General features: G+C 55.9%; 4 protein-coding genes and 4 non-coding genes across 8 annotated transcripts; 3 read left to right on the top strand and 5 right to left on the bottom strand.

Annotated features, from left to right (window-relative positions):
• Positions 1-4985: 4985 nt before the first annotated feature.
• On the top strand, positions 4986-5056 carry BJ171DRAFT_t245. The gene has a single exon. It is a non-coding gene; the product is annotated as a tRNA-His (tRNA).
• BJ171DRAFT_518622 (uncharacterized protein) lies at positions 5050-5571 on the top strand (the record flags this gene model as incomplete). The annotated part of the gene is made up of 1 exon (XM_053112272.1): positions 5050-5571. A coding segment is annotated over one exon (219 nt), but the record flags the coding sequence as incomplete, so codon positions are not given.
• On the top strand, positions 5565-7054 carry BJ171DRAFT_518620 (uncharacterized protein). The gene is made up of 2 exons (XM_053112271.1): positions 5565-5874; positions 6079-7054. The coding sequence occupies exons 1-2, from the start codon at positions 5793-5795 to the stop codon at positions 6810-6812; spliced, it is 816 nt and encodes a 271-aa protein (XP_052963504.1). The 5' UTR covers positions 5565-5792; the 3' UTR covers positions 6813-7054.
• Positions 7055-7671: 617 nt separating this feature from the next.
• Positions 7672-9940, bottom strand: BJ171DRAFT_518617 (uncharacterized protein). The gene is made up of 6 exons (XM_053112270.1): positions 9595-9940; positions 9405-9488; positions 9032-9139; positions 8794-8877; positions 8493-8610; positions 7672-8352 (listed from the first exon to the last, which is right to left on the bottom strand). The coding sequence occupies exons 1-6, from the start codon at positions 9659-9661 to the stop codon at positions 7821-7823; spliced, it is 993 nt and encodes a 330-aa protein (XP_052963503.1). The 5' UTR covers positions 9662-9940; the 3' UTR covers positions 7672-7820.
• A 220-nt stretch (positions 9941-10160) lies between these two features.
• On the bottom strand, positions 10161-13808 carry BJ171DRAFT_601882 (Tubulin/FtsZ, GTPase domain-containing protein). The gene is made up of 11 exons (XM_053115119.1): positions 13686-13808; positions 13315-13481; positions 12832-13014; positions 12482-12688; positions 12226-12312; positions 11915-12070; positions 11545-11688; positions 11274-11435; positions 10973-11088; positions 10818-10881; positions 10161-10615 (listed from the first exon to the last, which is right to left on the bottom strand). Exons 1-11 carry the CDS (start codon positions 13732-13734, stop codon positions 10529-10531), a joined length of 1422 nt encoding a protein of 473 aa, XP_052963502.1. The 5' UTR covers positions 13735-13808; the 3' UTR covers positions 10161-10528.
• Positions 13809-15633: 1825 nt separating this feature from the next.
• Positions 15634-15707, bottom strand: BJ171DRAFT_t244. Its single transcript has one exon. It is a non-coding gene; the product is annotated as a tRNA-Asn (tRNA).
• A 4-nt stretch (positions 15708-15711) lies between these two features.
• On the bottom strand, positions 15712-15784 carry BJ171DRAFT_t243. Its single transcript has one exon. It is a non-coding gene; the product is annotated as a tRNA-Lys (tRNA).
• Positions 15785-15791: 7 nt separating this feature from the next.
• Positions 15792-15864, bottom strand: BJ171DRAFT_t242. The gene has a single exon. It is a non-coding gene; the product is annotated as a tRNA-Ala (tRNA).
• Positions 15865-16037: the final 173 nt, after the last annotated feature.

The following is a 16037-nucleotide window of genomic DNA, read 5'->3' as shown; positions in this document are numbered from 1 at the left end:
AGCAATCCTTGCTCTCGGGTCGTGCGTGACTTGACCATCTTGCAGGTATGGCAGGACTCGATGTACTTCTCGACGGTGCGCTTCATTCCAGGCCAGTATGCGACTTTGGCCAGTCGGTCGTATGTCTTCTCGACTCCAAAGTGTCCAGCGAGGGGCGAGTCGTGGACCTCTTGGAGCAACTTGGTCTTCAACGACGGAATGTCCGGCACACAGACACGGCTGTCCTTCTTCAGGAGGAGCAGGCCATCACGCACTGTGTACTCGGATGATTCGTCGTCCTTGGGGAGCTTAGACACCTTTCGGAACAGTTCTCCGAACTGTTTGTCGTTGGCGATGTTGTCTCGGACAACATCCAGCATCGTGTTGTCGACACTGACAGTCGACTCGTACAGTGACGCCAATTGGTAGTCGGGGCGTCGGGACAGTGCGTCAGGCACCACATTGAGTTTGCCTTTCTGGTATACAACCTCGTAGTTGTACTCGGCGAGGAACTCCATCCATCGCGCTTGGCGTCGGCTCAGGTTCTTCTTGGTGTCGAGGTAACGCAGTGACTGGTGGTCCGTCACAATCTTGAAGGGCTTGGCGGTACCGTGGAGGTACACTCGGAACTTCTGCAGCGCGTAGATGATCGCAAGCTGCTCCTTCTCGTGCACGGGATAGTTGATCTCGTGTTGGGACAGTTTGCGCGACTCGAAGGCAACGGGCCTTCCCTCCTGCATCAAAACAGCTCCCACCGCAAAGTCGGAGGCGTCGGTGTGCACGGAGACATCCGTGTTCGGGTCGAACACAGCGAGGACAGGAGCGTTCGTCAAGGCGTGCTTGAGGGTCTCGAACGCTTGGCGTTGTGGGTGGTAGGCATTGTGGCAACTGGTCGGGGAATACGTCCTTGTACTCGTCGAGCAGCTTGGTCACCACAGGCGGGGGACCGGGACCGGCTTGGTCGGTGTCGTCGACCTCACGCACGACACAGAGGAACGACGTGTCCTTCTTGATCAGCCTCTTGAATTGCATGGCTGAGAGGAGAGGTGGCATGTTGGGTGAGGCCATGCCCTGCAGGACAATGTCAGGGCCAACACGGACAGTGCGGCCTTTCCAGTCGACGACTGGAGTCGGCTCGGCACGAGCAAGCCAGCTCATGCCGAGGATGGCATCGAACTTGGTGTCGATCACTTGGAACAACAGGACAGGATGGTACTTGGGATGGAGGGCCACTCGCAGGACCACTTGGTGTGTGCACTGCTGCACACGATCGTCTGCAAGCGCCACACTCATCGGCGACTTCTTCTTGGTTGCATGTATGTTGAGCTCCTGGAGCAAGCGTCTGCTGACAAAGTTGCAGCTTGCTCCAGAGTCCACCATCATTCGGACGGTGTGACCTTGGACGGTGGCAGGGAGGTACAGCAGGGACTCTTCATGGTCCTCCTGCACAGCCTCCTGCACCATGACTTGACTTGGGGGAACGGGCGACACTTGGTCTTGGTTGGCTTCATCACGGCCACTCGGACATTTTGGATAGGGTTCGGCCATTGCGGGGGCCTGCGGCGTCAGCACGCCATTGCACACGACGTCCACGGCTTGCGGACACATGTCGGAAGCATCCGACACACACGACTTGACAGGGGTGAGGGCACAGGCGGTCCTGTCCCTCAAGGGTTCTTGATTTTCTTTTTTGTTTTGGTTTTCAATTTTGGTTTTCTCTTCACGTTCGTGGAGAGGCAGGCGGCTTGCGCCACCATGCACCTCTCGCACGACGCACAACACTTGGTTTGTTTCTCCTTCGGGGGAGGGGGCGAGGTGAACTTCCTCTGGAGACGCGTGGACTGCATTGAGCAATCCACGGCGTTGGTCTCCTACTAGGGCTCCAGAGCCACCTAGTAGGGTCGGCCGTTTCCCGACTTCATGGGGCACTCCTTGGCCTGGTGTCCCGGTCGGTGACAGAAGAAGCAGGAACCATGGCGGAGGTCCTCCTGCTTCTGTCTGTCCTTGGGGGAGACAGTGGCAGCTTGCTGGAACCGGGAGCGGGGAGGGCCACGAGCCTCCATGGCGTTGACGTCAACGTCCATGGGCTCAGGCATGGGTCTTGCGGGCGGGGCCGGGCGAGGCGGACGGGCTGGGACGTGATGAGACCGATGGCCGCCTGCCAGCTGCGGGTAGAACTGGCGGCCATGGTACTGGACGTTGTCGAGGTTCTCGGCAACGTCCATCATCACGTCCAGGGACTTGCGGGCATCAGGGTTGCTGGCGATGTACTCTCTGATCTTGGGCTTGAGGCCCTTCTGGAAGAGGTACATCGCATCAGCAGAGCCCAGCTCCTCAATCTGGGAGGAGAGGTCTTCAAACTCCTCGATGTAGCGGGTCACAGAACCACGCTGCACGAGAGAGTATAGCTTGTCACGGGCAATGAGTTCAGCATTGGGGCTGCCGAAGCGGCGACGGAGGCGGTCCTTGAAGTCGTCAAACACACCTTCGCTCTGCTCGTCGAACCCTTGGCGGCGGTACCAACGGTACGCCTGGTCCTTTAAGCAGAGCTTGGCGGCGACGATGTGGTGGGTGGGGGCGACTTGGGCAGCATCGAGGTAGTCCTCGAGTTGCTGCAGCCAGTCCTCCACCGAGGAGGAGCGGCTCTTCCCAGTAAACACTGGGGCACGGAAGGTCTTGAGGAAGGCTTCCGGAAGTGGGCGGGGGTTGCTCATGGCAGGGGCAGGCTCCAGGGACAGAGAGGAGAGTCGGTCGGCAAGAGAGGCGGGATCCAGCTTGAGGATCTAGAAAGAGGACAAACAGGACGAAAACAAGACGAGGATTTCCGATGCTACCATGTAACGTCCACTACTGGGACGTTGGGGCAAGACGGGGAGGGAGGGGGTACAAGACAAGACAGGACGGGGCAGAACAGGGCGGTGCTAGGCTACTCTAGCGGACGGGTGAGCTCGGGGAGCACTTACGTTTATTCACGATAAAACCGAACTCCAGACAAACGGGGGGAACGGGGGCAACCCGCAGGTATACCCTGCGGTGGCCTGCCTGCGGTGCGTGAAAACGCAAAGCGCAGCACAGGTCACGACCCACTGCGCCGCGCAGTACGCGCAGTACGCGCAGCACAGCGTCGGAGATACCATCTCCTACAGGTCACTTCGGTTTTATGTCAAGTGGGTTGGTTACCCACACTCGGGCAACACATGGCAAACACTGGAGGACTTGTCCCATGCACCCGAGGAGCTGAGTAAATACGGTAAACACCTCGAGGAGCCCCAAATAAAGAGCACACGCAGGGCTCCTCGCAGGAAGCCTTCTTAAGTGTGGGAGTGTAGGAGATGGTATCTCCGACGCTGTGCTGCGCGTACTGCGCGTACTGCGCGGCGCAGTGGGTCGTGACCTGTGCTGCGCTTTGCGTTTTCACGCACCGCAGGCAGGCCACCGCAGGGTATACCTGCGGGTTGCCCCCGTTCCCCCCGTTTGTCTGGAGTTCGGTTTTATCGTGAATAAACGTAAGTGCTCCCCGAGCTCACCCGTCCGCTAGAGTAGCCTAGCACCGCCCTGTTCTGCCCCGTCCTGTCTTGTCTTGTACCCCCTCCCTCCCCGTCTTGCCCCAACGTCCCAGTAGTGGACGTTACACCTTCTCCTTGAAAGCCTGCCGGATCGTACGGTAGCTTCCTCGAGGAATGCCTTTGACATAGACCCAGGCGGCGCTGTCCATTCGGTCTTTCAGTGACCCTTCCTCGACAGGGACCGCAGCTCTGATCATTCGGAACGGAGTGGCGGTCTTGGGCACCAGCCACTTGCCGTCGGTGGGGTCGCGGCCGCGGAGGATGGCTCCGATCGCTTCGTTTTTCTTGGTAGAATCAGTCTCCTGGTGGACCTTTTCGAGCGCCGCCAGCTTGCGCGCGTCGATTGTCTTGTTGTCGGGTTGCTTTTTGGCACCCCGCTGGGCAGCTGCCGCATAGGACGTGGGAGCTGGGCGTTCCGAGATGGCTCGGGACGCATGCTCCAGCTCGGAGGCGAGCGTCTGCATGCACTCGGTGGCGCTCTGGGTCAGGGCCTTGATTCTAGCAACTTCCTCGGGTTTGCTGATGTAACGTCCACTACTGGGACGTTGGGGCAAGACGGGGAGGGAGGGGGTACAAGACAAGACAGGACGGGGCAGAACAGGGCGGTGCTAGGCTACTCTAGCGGACGGGTGAGCTCGGGGAGCACTTACGTTTATTCACGATAAAACCGAACTCCAGACAAACGGGGGGAACGGGGGCAACCCGCAGGTATACCCTGCGGTGGCCTGCCTGCGGTGCGTGAAAACGCAAAGCGCAGCACAGGTCACGACCCACTGCGCCGCGCAGTACGCGCAGTACGCGCAGCACAGCGTCGGAGATACCATCTCCTACAGCTGAGGTCCAGCTTGGCGAGTTCTTCATTGATCTTTTGAGCTTTCTTGAGAAGCTCACTGTGAATGCGTTGAAGCTGCTGTTGGGGACTCTGCTTCTTGCGCATGTCGGTGGCGCAGACGCGCTTTCCGACAGCCCTGGCATCGGCGAGGGAGGCCCGTTGTTTGAAAAGGGGATATCCTTGAAGTCGATCGGGATAAAGGCCTGATCGCTGAGCTCGTTTCTTCTGGCCTTCTCGAGAATGGAGGAAGGGGTGATCACCCAAAGGGCCTGTTTCGTGGGTGACAAGGGTGCTCGAGGTGTCTATGGCCGTCGCAGCGACGGCCACTCGATCCGAGACCTTGATAGTGGTTGCTGGTTTGGTTGTGGTTGCTGGTTTGGTTGTCGGAGCGTTTGGCTTAATAAAAGAGCGACAGAGGGCCTGTATCTGTGGGCCCGAGACCCGAAAATGAGATCGAGGCCAAGAACCAGCGGCTGGCATGGCTGCCGCGGGCTCAAGCAAATCGCAAACCACGGCGACGGCCATGTGAGACCACGTGACCACAGAGGTATGCTGTGGTTATATAGGATGGTGCGGTGTGTCCAAATAAGGAAAGAGATTTCCAACAAGCCATGATAGTATAGTGGTAGTACATTGCGTTGTGGCCGCACCGACCCTGGTTCGATTCCAGGTCATGGCATTGTTATTTTTGTTTTTCGTTTGAGCTCCTGCCTGGGTTTTTCATCGCCGCCTGCTTGGTCAGTGGTTTGGTCGGTGTCGTGCCGCTCTCCCATTGTCGGCATTCGTGGCGGGCCGAATGGTTCCGCTCGTGTCCAGTTGTTCCCCAGATATTATCGGTGCTACTCTGAATGGACTGTGAACAGCGTATTCAAGTCAACACTGTGGTGGTAGCCTCTTTCCGACGCATGGCCACACCATATACCCAACCGAGTGTGTTTGAAATCGTGTCCTTGCATATCTGTCGGCCAGGTTCGTCGGAAGGGCGCGGGCGACATGGCTCGGTGTTCAGCCGGGCGGTCGATCAACCGGATTCTTTTGTCATGGGTTGTGGGATGTGCCCGAGCTCGGACTGGCTGTGAAACAATGCGTGAAGGCGCGCGAGACAAGCGCGCTCGCACGTAACAACGCGTCTGGACACGCACAGGAATCCGCCTCGCGCATCGTGATTCGTCCGGACGCGTTCGCGCTGCCTGCTTGTGTCGCTGCCCTTTGCCCTTGCTCCCTGCCAGCCTTCTCGCCACCTGGCTCTGGCTTCTTTCCCGTCTTCGCTGTTTGGTCGCCGTCCTGCTCCGTCTCCTTCTGGTCGACTCTCATCCACCGCTCCTCTGGTCGCCTTGGTCCATTTACCAAGTTTCCCATTCGACCTTCTCCACAATTCTCTTTCTTGAGGCGTCACTTGTCCGGTACCCTCCGCCATGGTTCCGGCTTCTCCTCGCTGGGCCATCCTCCCGCTGCTGCTCTTGGCATCGCCCCTGCCGCACTCCACACATGCGCTGAGTACGTTCATTGTCGGGCTGGCCTTGACAACTCCGGATGGTCGCCAGCAGTTTCGACGTCGCTGGGATGTCTTCTTATCGTGGTCTGGCTCTGGCGTGTCATTCTTATATGTCTGACCGGATGTTGATATTGTGGCGAAGATGCGTTTGTCTGTTACGCAACTCCACACCCACCGCTGATTCTTGGATGTCGTCTCTCCCGTAGATACTCCACCTGCATCACTGTTGCCGGGAAATCTCACGACCAATCCATACCATTCTGGCGATGGCGCCGTCTACGGAATCCCGAGTGGCCAGGTCATCCAACTGAGCGTCTCATACTCACCTATCGCCCAGACCTGGATCAGCTCCATTACCTTGGTCGCCATCCAGATCATCAACCAGCATACCGGGCCGACGCTGTACTCAGCCCAGCCAATTCTGTGGCTCAAGCAGTTTCCCAACATCTCCACTTTGCCTCTCTCGCTGGACACCTCGTTGATTGCCGTCAACCCACCGTATGCGTTCGAGATGGACTTTATCTACACTGAGGTCGACACCACAAATCCAACCATCACTTGGTCCAACACCTTCAGTGGCCCGATTTTTGTGATCTTTCCCCCCTCGGCAGCGTCCTCTCAAACCACATCCTCGACAGCGACCCCGGCGCCCTCGGCGGCGACCAGCTCTTTGATCGGCAACAGCACATCGACTGGCTCAAACTCATCCACGCCCGCCCCCACCAGTGCCAGCAACTCCTCAGCTTCGCTGTCAAGCATTACCTCCGCCCCATCCGTAACGCCCACGGATTCTACTGTCAGCACGGTCCCTCCTTCCACCATCCTCATCCTCAACCCTTCGTCTCCAGCCAAGAGCCAGAGTCTGAGCACTCTGCGACACCCAGACCACTCGCTCCTAGTGTTGGTCGCCAGCTTTCTGCTCTTGGGCCTGCTCTTGTAATTTTGATCCATAGCTTTGGCTGACTCTCCAATGCCATGTGTAGATGGTCTGTACACCGATCCACGACCGCGATTCCTCTCCGTCCACTCAGACAGCGATTTCTTGTCGGCCGAGTTTTCTACTCTCTCTGTTTTCTGCTTCCTTGATCCCCCCTGCCATTGTGTCCCATACTTGTCCCTTTTCCAGTGATTCACGGGTTGAATATAAAAGCTGGTTGTGCTCTTGGGTACACCTTGTGTTAATGAGACTGACCCATCAATGAGACTGATCCTGGCAAGCTCTTCGGCACTCACAAGGATATAGGATACCCTGTCCATGTCATCGATTGCTAGTCCCTCTGGATCCTGACGACACGCCCTCATTCAGCACTGTTGTCAATCCTTCAGTATAATGGCTTGGCTCGTAGCCTACAGCTTGTCCAAAGCGAAACGAGGGGCCATCTTCTCCGGGTCTTGAATACACCTATCCACCGTGACCAGTCACCAAGGAAAGGGGGATGCGTACCGAGTTTGCCCAGCTTTGCCAAGCACTGAGCATTCCCACCATCACAAGAGATGGCCATGTCCCAGAGCATGGCCCCCGACTCGCTCGATCCGACTGCCTTGTTGTCGAGAACCTATGGAGAGGGCCAAAGGTCGAATGCATGCACCACATTCCAGAGTCTCGACATCACTGCCAGTTGGGCAATTCCACAGGAGATCCACCGGGGTATTCAAGATGATGCTCCCCAAACCACCCGAGGCCACTTGATTGCCAGCGACGGTCGGAAACAGTGCCATTTTGGTCGACACACAGTCGCGGGCTCGCTCATTCAAATGGTGCGATGCCCCATAGTTTCCAAAACGAATCAATGAATTCCATCCCAAGCACTGTGGATTGCAACTCGTGTTCAAGGTACAGGACTGCGACTGGACCAATGCACATGCCCGTTTCAACTTCATTACGGCTCTATCAGATAAGGACTCTTGATTGCTCTGCATGAGCAGCTCGTTTCATGAATCGAGCATACTAGAGCTCCAGGTCGCGTGCCTTGAAGAGCACATGCGGAGCCTCGATGTGTTTCTTGCTTTGGATAAGCCGGAGTTCCCGTCTGCGGATCAACAAAGTGGTACCAGGACCATCGACTGGCTCTCCGGATGATCCAGTGCTTGCTTCCGCCGATAGCTTGCTCGTCTCCATCAATACTTGGTTCATGGTCGCTACCGCCAATTCACAGGCCTCTTCGAGCCACCTCGCTGTCTGCAGTGACCCCTGGTGCCTGGACTGCGCCATGTGGATGTGTGCCAGCAGCAGCGATGCAAACATGTCCCCCGTGCCGGTAAAGTACCCTTGCAGCTTTGGAAAAGAAATCAGGAACGCCTTGGCTCTCGCTTGATCTTCCAGACGAAGATAGGCCACCAGATGGAGGGTCTCCGAGGGATTGTCCTGGTCGCCGAGCTGCGCCGATGTGATGATCACGATCCGGGCACCCATGTCATTGATTTTGCGACATGCCTCGATCGCTGAGGTGGTGCAATCGACCTTGACGTCGCTCAGGATCCTTTTCATTCACCAAACATCAAATCGCCGTGAAGCCAGTCAATGTCGTGCCAATCGCTGTTGAGAGGCGGGATAGGGCCCATGGTAGATGCGGATCTCCCACTGCTTGCCTGGCATAGCACGACCGCAAGTCCAACTTACTCAGCCTCAAACGAGTTTGGAGTGACAATGTCGGCCAGACGACACATTTGCTTGTAGATCGGAATGAGCTCTTCAGAAACATAGAGCCGGCCCTCGTCGCCCATCACCGGATCCAGAACTAGAGACACAACATGAGCATGAATTCAGATCAGGCGAGCATCAAACACAATGACCGAGCGCCGAGACAAAATAGCACTCGCGGTGCCTGGAATGCTCTTGCTGATAACGGCATCGGAGCGGCCGAGATGGCGACTTTGGCGACGTGCTGTGATGCGCATCAACAATTCATACCGCTTCTTACCATACTGGACTGAGGGATGTTTCCGCTTGAGCTTCTCGATGAACCGCTGGGTCACCTCAAGGGTATTCTTTCTACCAATGTATCCTATGAGCATATTGACAGACATATGAGGCTGCAGATCGGCCCACGGCGCCCACAAGAACAAGAGCTGAGCGCACTTTGCTTGATTGCATTTTGGATGCTGTTCGAGTTATCGCATTGAATGCCAAAGATACGCATCGCCTCTCCCCATTCTCACCTGTGATGACATTCGAATAATCGTTGAGCATTCCATTCTTTTCCAAGCCATCGAAAAGGCTTTCGAGTTGGTCACCATCGATCCGTTGTCCTGTAAACGCTGGATAACCTGTTGAGCCCCGAGGTAAACCCGCACAAAACACCAGGCCGAGCAAATAGACGATCAACAGAACGGAATAGCCCGGTCAGACAGCGTCTTCCGGGCGGTCAACCGAATGCAGACGGCCGACGCCCGATCTCCTCCCCTCAGGATCAGCCACAACAGCGAGCAAGCTAACCGCAGCGCCGATCGCACCCCTGGCTTTGCCATTCTGATGAGGATGACTAGGCGCGAGTGTTGCAGAGAGTTGCTGGGTTGTATACGATGCACATACCCGTGTGGTTGGAGAACTGGACGGTATTGATGGGATCGACATCGAATCCAAGCAGCTGGAGAGGAAAAGTGGAGGCCTTGTTTCCTATAGCGGATGCAGTGCCGCCAATGAGCAGGAGCCCTGCTGCAGAGCAATGAGGGGCATATGGGTGGCTCTCCTTTGGAGCGATACAAACGAGTCCTGTCCTTACCGACGTAGCCATAGACGACATGCGACTGAATGGAGAGCACCCTCCGGGACGGCTGGGGGCCATGCATTTCGGATGTCGGGGCAGATCAAGACAGAGCCGGAGGGCTGTGCGGGCGAGGTGTCTGGCCCGCATTCCAAGGCAGCAAGGGCTGTGAGCCCAGCAGCTCGTTGTCTAACTAGAAAATGCAAGATTTCCACCCAGCACTGCCGCCGATCGACCCGATGAGCACCAGGCTCGGCACTGTCGCCCAATGTCCCCAATCAACTGCTCTCCGGCGTATGGTTGTTGCCGCGAACGCATGCTTTACAGGCAATCCAATAAAAAACGGGACACCCGGGTTTTTGACCATTCATCGAATATTTTGTTACCCAATGTTATCGCGCGCTGGCCATGACCATTCGCCGCTGGCACTCCGAGACCAGTGTGCAGGTCGATTGTGGAGACCGGAGAGCGACCGGCGGTCTTCACTCGGAGGCTGCCAAAGTGATCTGTTTTATTTCTTGTGGCTTTGCTTGACGCAAGCACAGCACATACTACATGTTCATGGAAACGGCTATATTGTCCCGTTTTCTGAATAAAGTGTACAGCGCACCCTTGAAACGGGGCACTTCAATGCTCGGATGAGTCATGAATTGAATGGCATTGATCGGCCGCATGGCTGAATCACACGGCGCTCGCACGGACGCAATGCACTCGGCCGATGAGACATCGATCGCAGAGTTGTTCCCCTCCCACAGTCACATCCGTCATATCTTTCCTAGCTCGATACCCAATTCGACCCATATCCGACCCAACTCGGCAACGGTGATTCAAGTCTCTGGCTGTGGCGGCGACAACGGGGGCTGCCGTTTGGTTTTGCACGAGCTAGATCAGTAAGGGCGATGCCCGTCGCAGCGAAAGTACATATGTGCAGGATGGGTAGTGCACCGATTCGCTATCCAAGTCGGGATGTAAAGTCCATCCCAAGGGTGCTGGTGGGTCGGGACGATGCAGGGGCGCTGGCCTGTGGTTTGCCGCCCATCTTGGTGGACCGGTGGTCGGGAGATATATGAGATCCAGGTCAACGATCAATCGCAGTCAACCACCCCATGCACAACCGCAACAAATAGGTCTCCAGTCGGCTTTGAGGATATGCCTACGAAGCCTTTGCGACCTCTGTATTTCGAGCGACGGTGTTGATCATCATGTCCCCCTGAGCGCGTGCACAGCACAGCTACACTTACATAGTTGACATAGTCAGGACTTTCGCAGGCGACGTATTCACCGATGAGCTCCTGAACGACCTCCCTGACAGGAAAACACGTCTCAGTAACCGCAAGAACAACGGCAAGTTCCAAGCCGATGTGCAGGTGCCGTTTGAAGTGAGTCATGATCTTACCGCGAGGAATCAAACTCGGCGAAGCCATCAGCAAACATGGGCTCGCGCTTGTATTGCTCGAGGAAAGCGTTGCGCTTCCGCAGACGATCGTACTGATCGCATGTTCTCTTGAAGAGCTGCAGAAACAAGCCATCTGTGAGTCAGCCCAAGGTCTGCAGCGGGCAAGTGCGACCAAGGAACGAGCTGGTAGTATCGGGCATCAACTCGAGGCCTTGCATCGATCCAACATCCAAGGGTCTGCCGAGCTGCGATCGGTATCGCTCGAGGGCTGTATGGCGAAAATTTCCCAGAACAAACATACCGATTCGATGCTGGTATGGTTGGCAAGCATCAATCCCGAGACCCGGTGGGGCGTCTGAATGTATGGGCTTTTCCGTGAGAGGGCCACTTGGATACTGGCTGGGCCCCAAGGGATGAACTGGGCCAGACGGCGCTCGCGGATCCTCAGCAGAGACTTGTGCACCTACAAGTCCAGCCAGCGTGTCAACATGTAATTCAAAGAGTTCCGCCTCCATCTCATTCCCGAGTCACAACAGAGAAGGCCGCTTCACTTTTCAGCAGATCAAACTCACATCTGTGGGATCAGCCTCGCCCTGGATGATGTTGAGAATAGAGATGTAGCAGCTTTTTTTCGATGGGTTTGTCGAGACCATCTTGTTTTTGGGCTGGAGCAGCCGTCGCATGACGTCGAGGACTGTGGTTTTTCGGATGCTTTGCTGCAGGAGGCGGTTCAAATGAGTGGCGAATCGCGACAATGAAGGTTGGGGAATGGGTGAATGGAAGTCACAGGGCGCAGCCGACGAACCAAAATGCGCAGGACGACAGACTTCATTTGGCCACGTCGTCCGGACACCTCACAGACTCTTGTTCATGTCAACATTCGCCGATCGTGCTAAAGGCAGTCAGGCCAACCGAAGGATTGCTAGATGAGCCCATACTTACTTTTTCGCCACCATCTCCGGTGAAGGGTGTATAGCTTGTTTGCAAGAAGTGGCAACGGGGCGTTGGCACCAGCGATGCCACTAGCCCCACAAGATCGTTGTTCATGTATCCGGGATATCTCAGAGTAGTTGTGCTGGCGCTCATCACCGTCGAAACCTGACAAAGGGCCAAGTCAGCTCGATTTGTCAGTAACAAGCGCATGCAAGGTGTAAGGACACTTGGACTCGCAGATTCCGTTGCTCATTGGTGCCACGGACAAGGATTCAATCGATCGGCGACGATCACCCATGCTCGGTAGCACCAAAACGTACCAGCTTATTTGTCTGCGCAAATGTTGGGTTCTGGATGTGCAGGGTGTCCACGGCAATGCGGTTGAGGGCAGCGTTGTCCAGCACAACCTGAGGAGGTATCGTAGAATCGATGTATCGGTGCGTGATTGTCAATGGGGCCGGAGTGACAGGTGATACATGACTGTACCGCCTCGATGGCAAGATCCTCGCCTCAAATCGACAGTGGTCGATTATCGAAATCATATGTGTCAGCGACGGGCAGTGGCCAGCTACTTACGACCGAGTCTGCATTCAGCGTCAGGCGCTTGAGACTGAGAATCGAGTTGTAGGGCTGAACAACAACGTCGCTGGTCTCCTCGCTGTTTGGAAAGACCGAGTAAGTCTGGATGAGCTTTTTGGGGTAGCGATCATTGAGGGTTTCGAGAATGTAGGATCCCAGACCGGATCCTGTTCCGCCGGCAATCGAGTGCAGCAGCATGAAACCCTGGGCAAGAAGTTCACCGGAAGGAGAAATGTCAGTACGGAGCCTCTGTATCGATCGGGCTCCAGGACGCAGGACATGCTGCTGGACGTGGCTATATGGTCGCTGCGAGCATCAAGGTCCTCCGCGCTTGTGTAAGCACATACCTCGAGACTGTCGCTTCCGTCGGCCTCTCGATCCAGCATATCGATGATTTCTTCGTGGATTTTCTCTCCATTCGAGTATCCACTCGCCCAGTTGTTGCCCGCGCCGCCGCCTTCCTGCGACATGAAGATATTTTCCGGGTTGTATAGGTTTGCATAGGGCGACTGAAGAATGGTGTTGATAACCTGTCGCAATGTGTCGGTCCAAGGCAGTGATCATCAGAAAGAGATCCGAGCACCGTCTCCAGGCTCTACCATCGACAACGAGTGATCCGGTTGGTCTCGGAAGGAGCCACGAGACGAGCCCGATGTGGCACTTGCTGAATGCAATGCCCATGCCAGCTCGGTATGTGCCTATCGCGAGGTCGGAAATACAATAGCCATCACATTGTTTCTGGTGGCTTGTTGGAGGATGATGGCTGGGCCGATGTTCCCATCCTACAACGGTTGACAAAGCGACGAAAGTGTCGTTGGCTCGAGGCTTACTCTGGGCTCCAGATCAAGGAGAATAGCTCGGGGAATGTAATGCTCATCATCGGCTTGGTAAAAAAAGACATCCTTTCGATCACCGCCCTCGGTCGCAAAGTCTTCAAGGATGCCGTCAGGGCTGATTCCGTGTTCGGCACAGAGCTGCGACCAGAACTCCATGCCAACTTGACGAAGGAAGGCAACAGGGAAAACAGAGCACATGTTGTAAGCAGCGCGAATACAGAGCGCATGATCCGGCAATGTGTGTGCCAGAGGAAGGATCTATGAGGGTGGATCGGATGGAGCGGCTGATCGCATGGGTCGCATTGACAGGCGATCTGGAGGCGACGGTTCCAAACACTAAACTCCCGGTGCAGGGAGAAACCCACTTTGGTTTCCGCATTGGCCCGTTTGAATGGTGATGATTTCTCGCGGCATATTTGCAGGGGAGAGTGGAGGGGGGGGGACTGCTCGCGGCGCTGGGGAGGGGGTAACTCGATGCGAACTTGATCAGGGAGTCAGAGGAAGAAGGACGGGGACACTGAAAAAATCTCTTGTTAATAAAATGAGCGAGAACGAAAAAACGCGCTCTCGGAGCCACCTCGGTCGGCGAGAAGAGCAGTCTCTGGCGAGAGACCCCCGAGGGAAGGCGAGAAGCCTCTCGCCGTCACACACACACACACACTTTGCACACACACACACACTTTGCAAGGGAGTCAAACACCTCCCATCACCATCCCAAGAGGGATGGCAACCCCGAAGTGGACTGCCCAGAATATGGGCGACCCGGCATCCACTGTCGACATACTCAAGGAACAGTGCGAGATACTTACAGTCAATCCAGAAAGAAACGGGACACTTCCCCTTTCTGGCTTCAGATGTTTGAAACCCGCTGACTGACTGTAGGCCCAGCGGGCAGGCCATGGCATTGCACTCCTGTCTTCGTTGGCAATCTCTTTGTTTTGTTGGTTTGGGAAGCACAGCCTTGAATACACCCGGTCGATCTCCATGGGCGATGATCGACTGGCATACCGAGATCATGTTCCTGGCTACATTGACGTCTCGATCCCACAGCGTATGGCAGCTTGCACAGCTCCGGACAAAGTGTGGTTTCTCGACATCAAGATGCTCGGCGTTCTCGAGTCGCTTGGCTTCCCGACAGTGTGAGCACACCTGGGATGTGTTGAACTCGTTCACCGAGCACACATGGATCTTGGAGATGGATGGGTCTGGTGGGCGTCTCTGGTGGTGGTGGTGGAACTGCTCAAAGTACTTGGCGAACCTGAGTCTCCTGGGACTGGATGCATATCCCTTCCCTTGCTTCCACGAGGCATTCCCAAAGGCAATCACCATGTCGGTCTCCCTTGGTGCCTGGTCGATGACTTGCTTGCACATCTCGTGGACGGTGCGCTGTCGCTTGCTGTGGAGATCGAGTCGCTTGAATCGCCGACGCCGGGTCAGGCTGAAGGACAGCTGTTTGTCCAGCATGTCTCCATCGAACACATGGCGAATGTATTGCAGGAAGGAAGCCAACCCGGGGATCTTGGGACTTGGTGTGGTGCTCATCCATTCCTGCAGACCAAGGATCTTGTGGGTGCTCTGGATCCACTTGGTCGCTTGGGTGGTGTCTTTCGCTTGGGAGCCATCTGGCGAGAAAATAGCAGCGATGGCTGGTTCTGCCCTTGGGGAAGAAAGAATCTCCTCAAATCCAGCGCATTTTGGGCTGGCAGAGATACTGCGCAGTGGCGTCCTTGATTCAGATCCAGAAACGCATCGCTCGCTCAATCAGTCGTGGGAAGACATCTTGTCAAGGTGAGTCTTGCCTGATAGCCAAACGATCATGTCATCTCGCTGACACACAGCCACGCTTGACTAGGTTTCCAACCAGAGAGATTCAGATGGTGGTGGTTCTTGTCCGCAATCGGAGTGGAGCTTCCAACAATGATACAATTGGTCATTCCTCCACACCAATTGCCCACCACCACCGTCAATCGGCTCAAGGTGATACCAAATGCCGTCAACCGACCATGGCCGGATTCCAACTTTCGCTGCACCACATACAACGTGACTTTCAGGTGACCGAGATGAGCAGCCGCGAGGGGCCGGAAAAAATTGATCGTGGGAAGGAGCAAACCAACGGCGCCGCGAATGCCAGTCACGTGTAACCAACTGCGCCACACAAAGCAGCACACTGAACACAGACGGCCTCCGAGCGAGACACAGCCGCGAAGGCCTTGGGAGAGCCGCATGGAGGAAAAGGGAAACAGAAAACACAGAAAGGAGAGCAAGTGGGCAATGGCCAGGATCGACAGAGTGTGAAAAGGGTGCAAAAAAGATCGCTCCTAGGTGGGCTCGAACCACCAACCTTCCGGTTAACAGCCGAACGCGCTAGCCAATTGCGCCATAGGAGCCGATCGCCCAACGTGGGGGTCGAACCCACAACCTTGAGATTAAGAGTCTCACGCTCTACCGATTGAGCTAGCCGGGCGGACGAGTGGAGGATCGGGGTATCGATCCCCGTGCCTCTCGCATGCTAAGCGAGCGCTCTACCATGTGAGCTAATCCCCCGACGGCAAAATTATCTGTACCCGTAATTTGAGCCCAACTGCACTCCGGCAGAAAAATCCAAGCAAAAACCAGCCTTTCGTCGACCATGACACTCTTTGGTGAGCAGCGTGTCGCCTGAAACCGCTGCGGCCATGATCTGCAATCAGTTAAAATCAAGGCACCTGAGCAAAGAT

This window comes from Polychytrium aggregatum, assembly GCF_025602895.1.
Source record: "Polychytrium aggregatum strain JEL109 chromosome Unknown BJ171scaffold_40, whole genome shotgun sequence".
In the NCBI taxonomy this organism is placed as follows: domain Eukaryota; kingdom Fungi; phylum Chytridiomycota; class Chytridiomycetes; order Polychytriales; genus Polychytrium; species Polychytrium aggregatum.
The sequence above is the reverse complement of the archived record's forward strand: the minus strand, read 5'-3'. Positions and strand labels throughout refer to the sequence as shown.

What these genes read in the sequence shown, in the direction of transcription:
- BJ171DRAFT_518617 (XM_053112270.1), bottom strand. Translation starts at nt 9,661, where the DNA reads ATGCATGGCCCCCAGCCGTCCCGGAGGGTGCTCTCCATTCAGTCGCAT. An exon ending in TGTCGTCTATGGCTACGTCG is followed by an intron (nt 9,489 to 9,594) that starts GTAAGGACAGGA and finishes CATCCGCTATAG; the next exon opens with GAAACAAGGCCTCCACTTTT. An exon ending in TTATTCGAATGTCATCACAG is followed by an intron (nt 8,878 to 9,031) that starts GTGAGAATGGGG and finishes ATATGCTCATAG; the next exon opens with GATACATTGGTAGAAAGAAT.
- BJ171DRAFT_518620 (XM_053112271.1), top strand. Translation starts at nt 5,793, where the DNA reads ATGGTTCCGGCTTCTCCTCGCTGGGCCATCCTCCCGCTGCTGCTCTTG. An exon ending in GCACTCCACACATGCGCTGA is followed by an intron (nt 5,875 to 6,078) that starts GTACGTTCATTG and finishes TCTCTCCCGTAG; the next exon opens with ATACTCCACCTGCATCACTG.
- BJ171DRAFT_601882 (XM_053115119.1), bottom strand. Translation starts at nt 13,734, where the DNA reads ATGCCGCGAGAAATCATCACCATTCAAACGGGCCAATGCGGAAACCAA. An exon ending in GGGCCAATGCGGAAACCAAA is followed by an intron (nt 13,482 to 13,685) that starts GTGGGTTTCTCC and finishes TCCTTCGTCAAG; the next exon opens with TTGGCATGGAGTTCTGGTCG. An exon ending in TCCTTGATCTGGAGCCCAGA is followed by an intron (nt 13,015 to 13,314) that starts GTAAGCCTCGAG and finishes ACATTGCGACAG; the next exon opens with GTTATCAACACCATTCTTCA.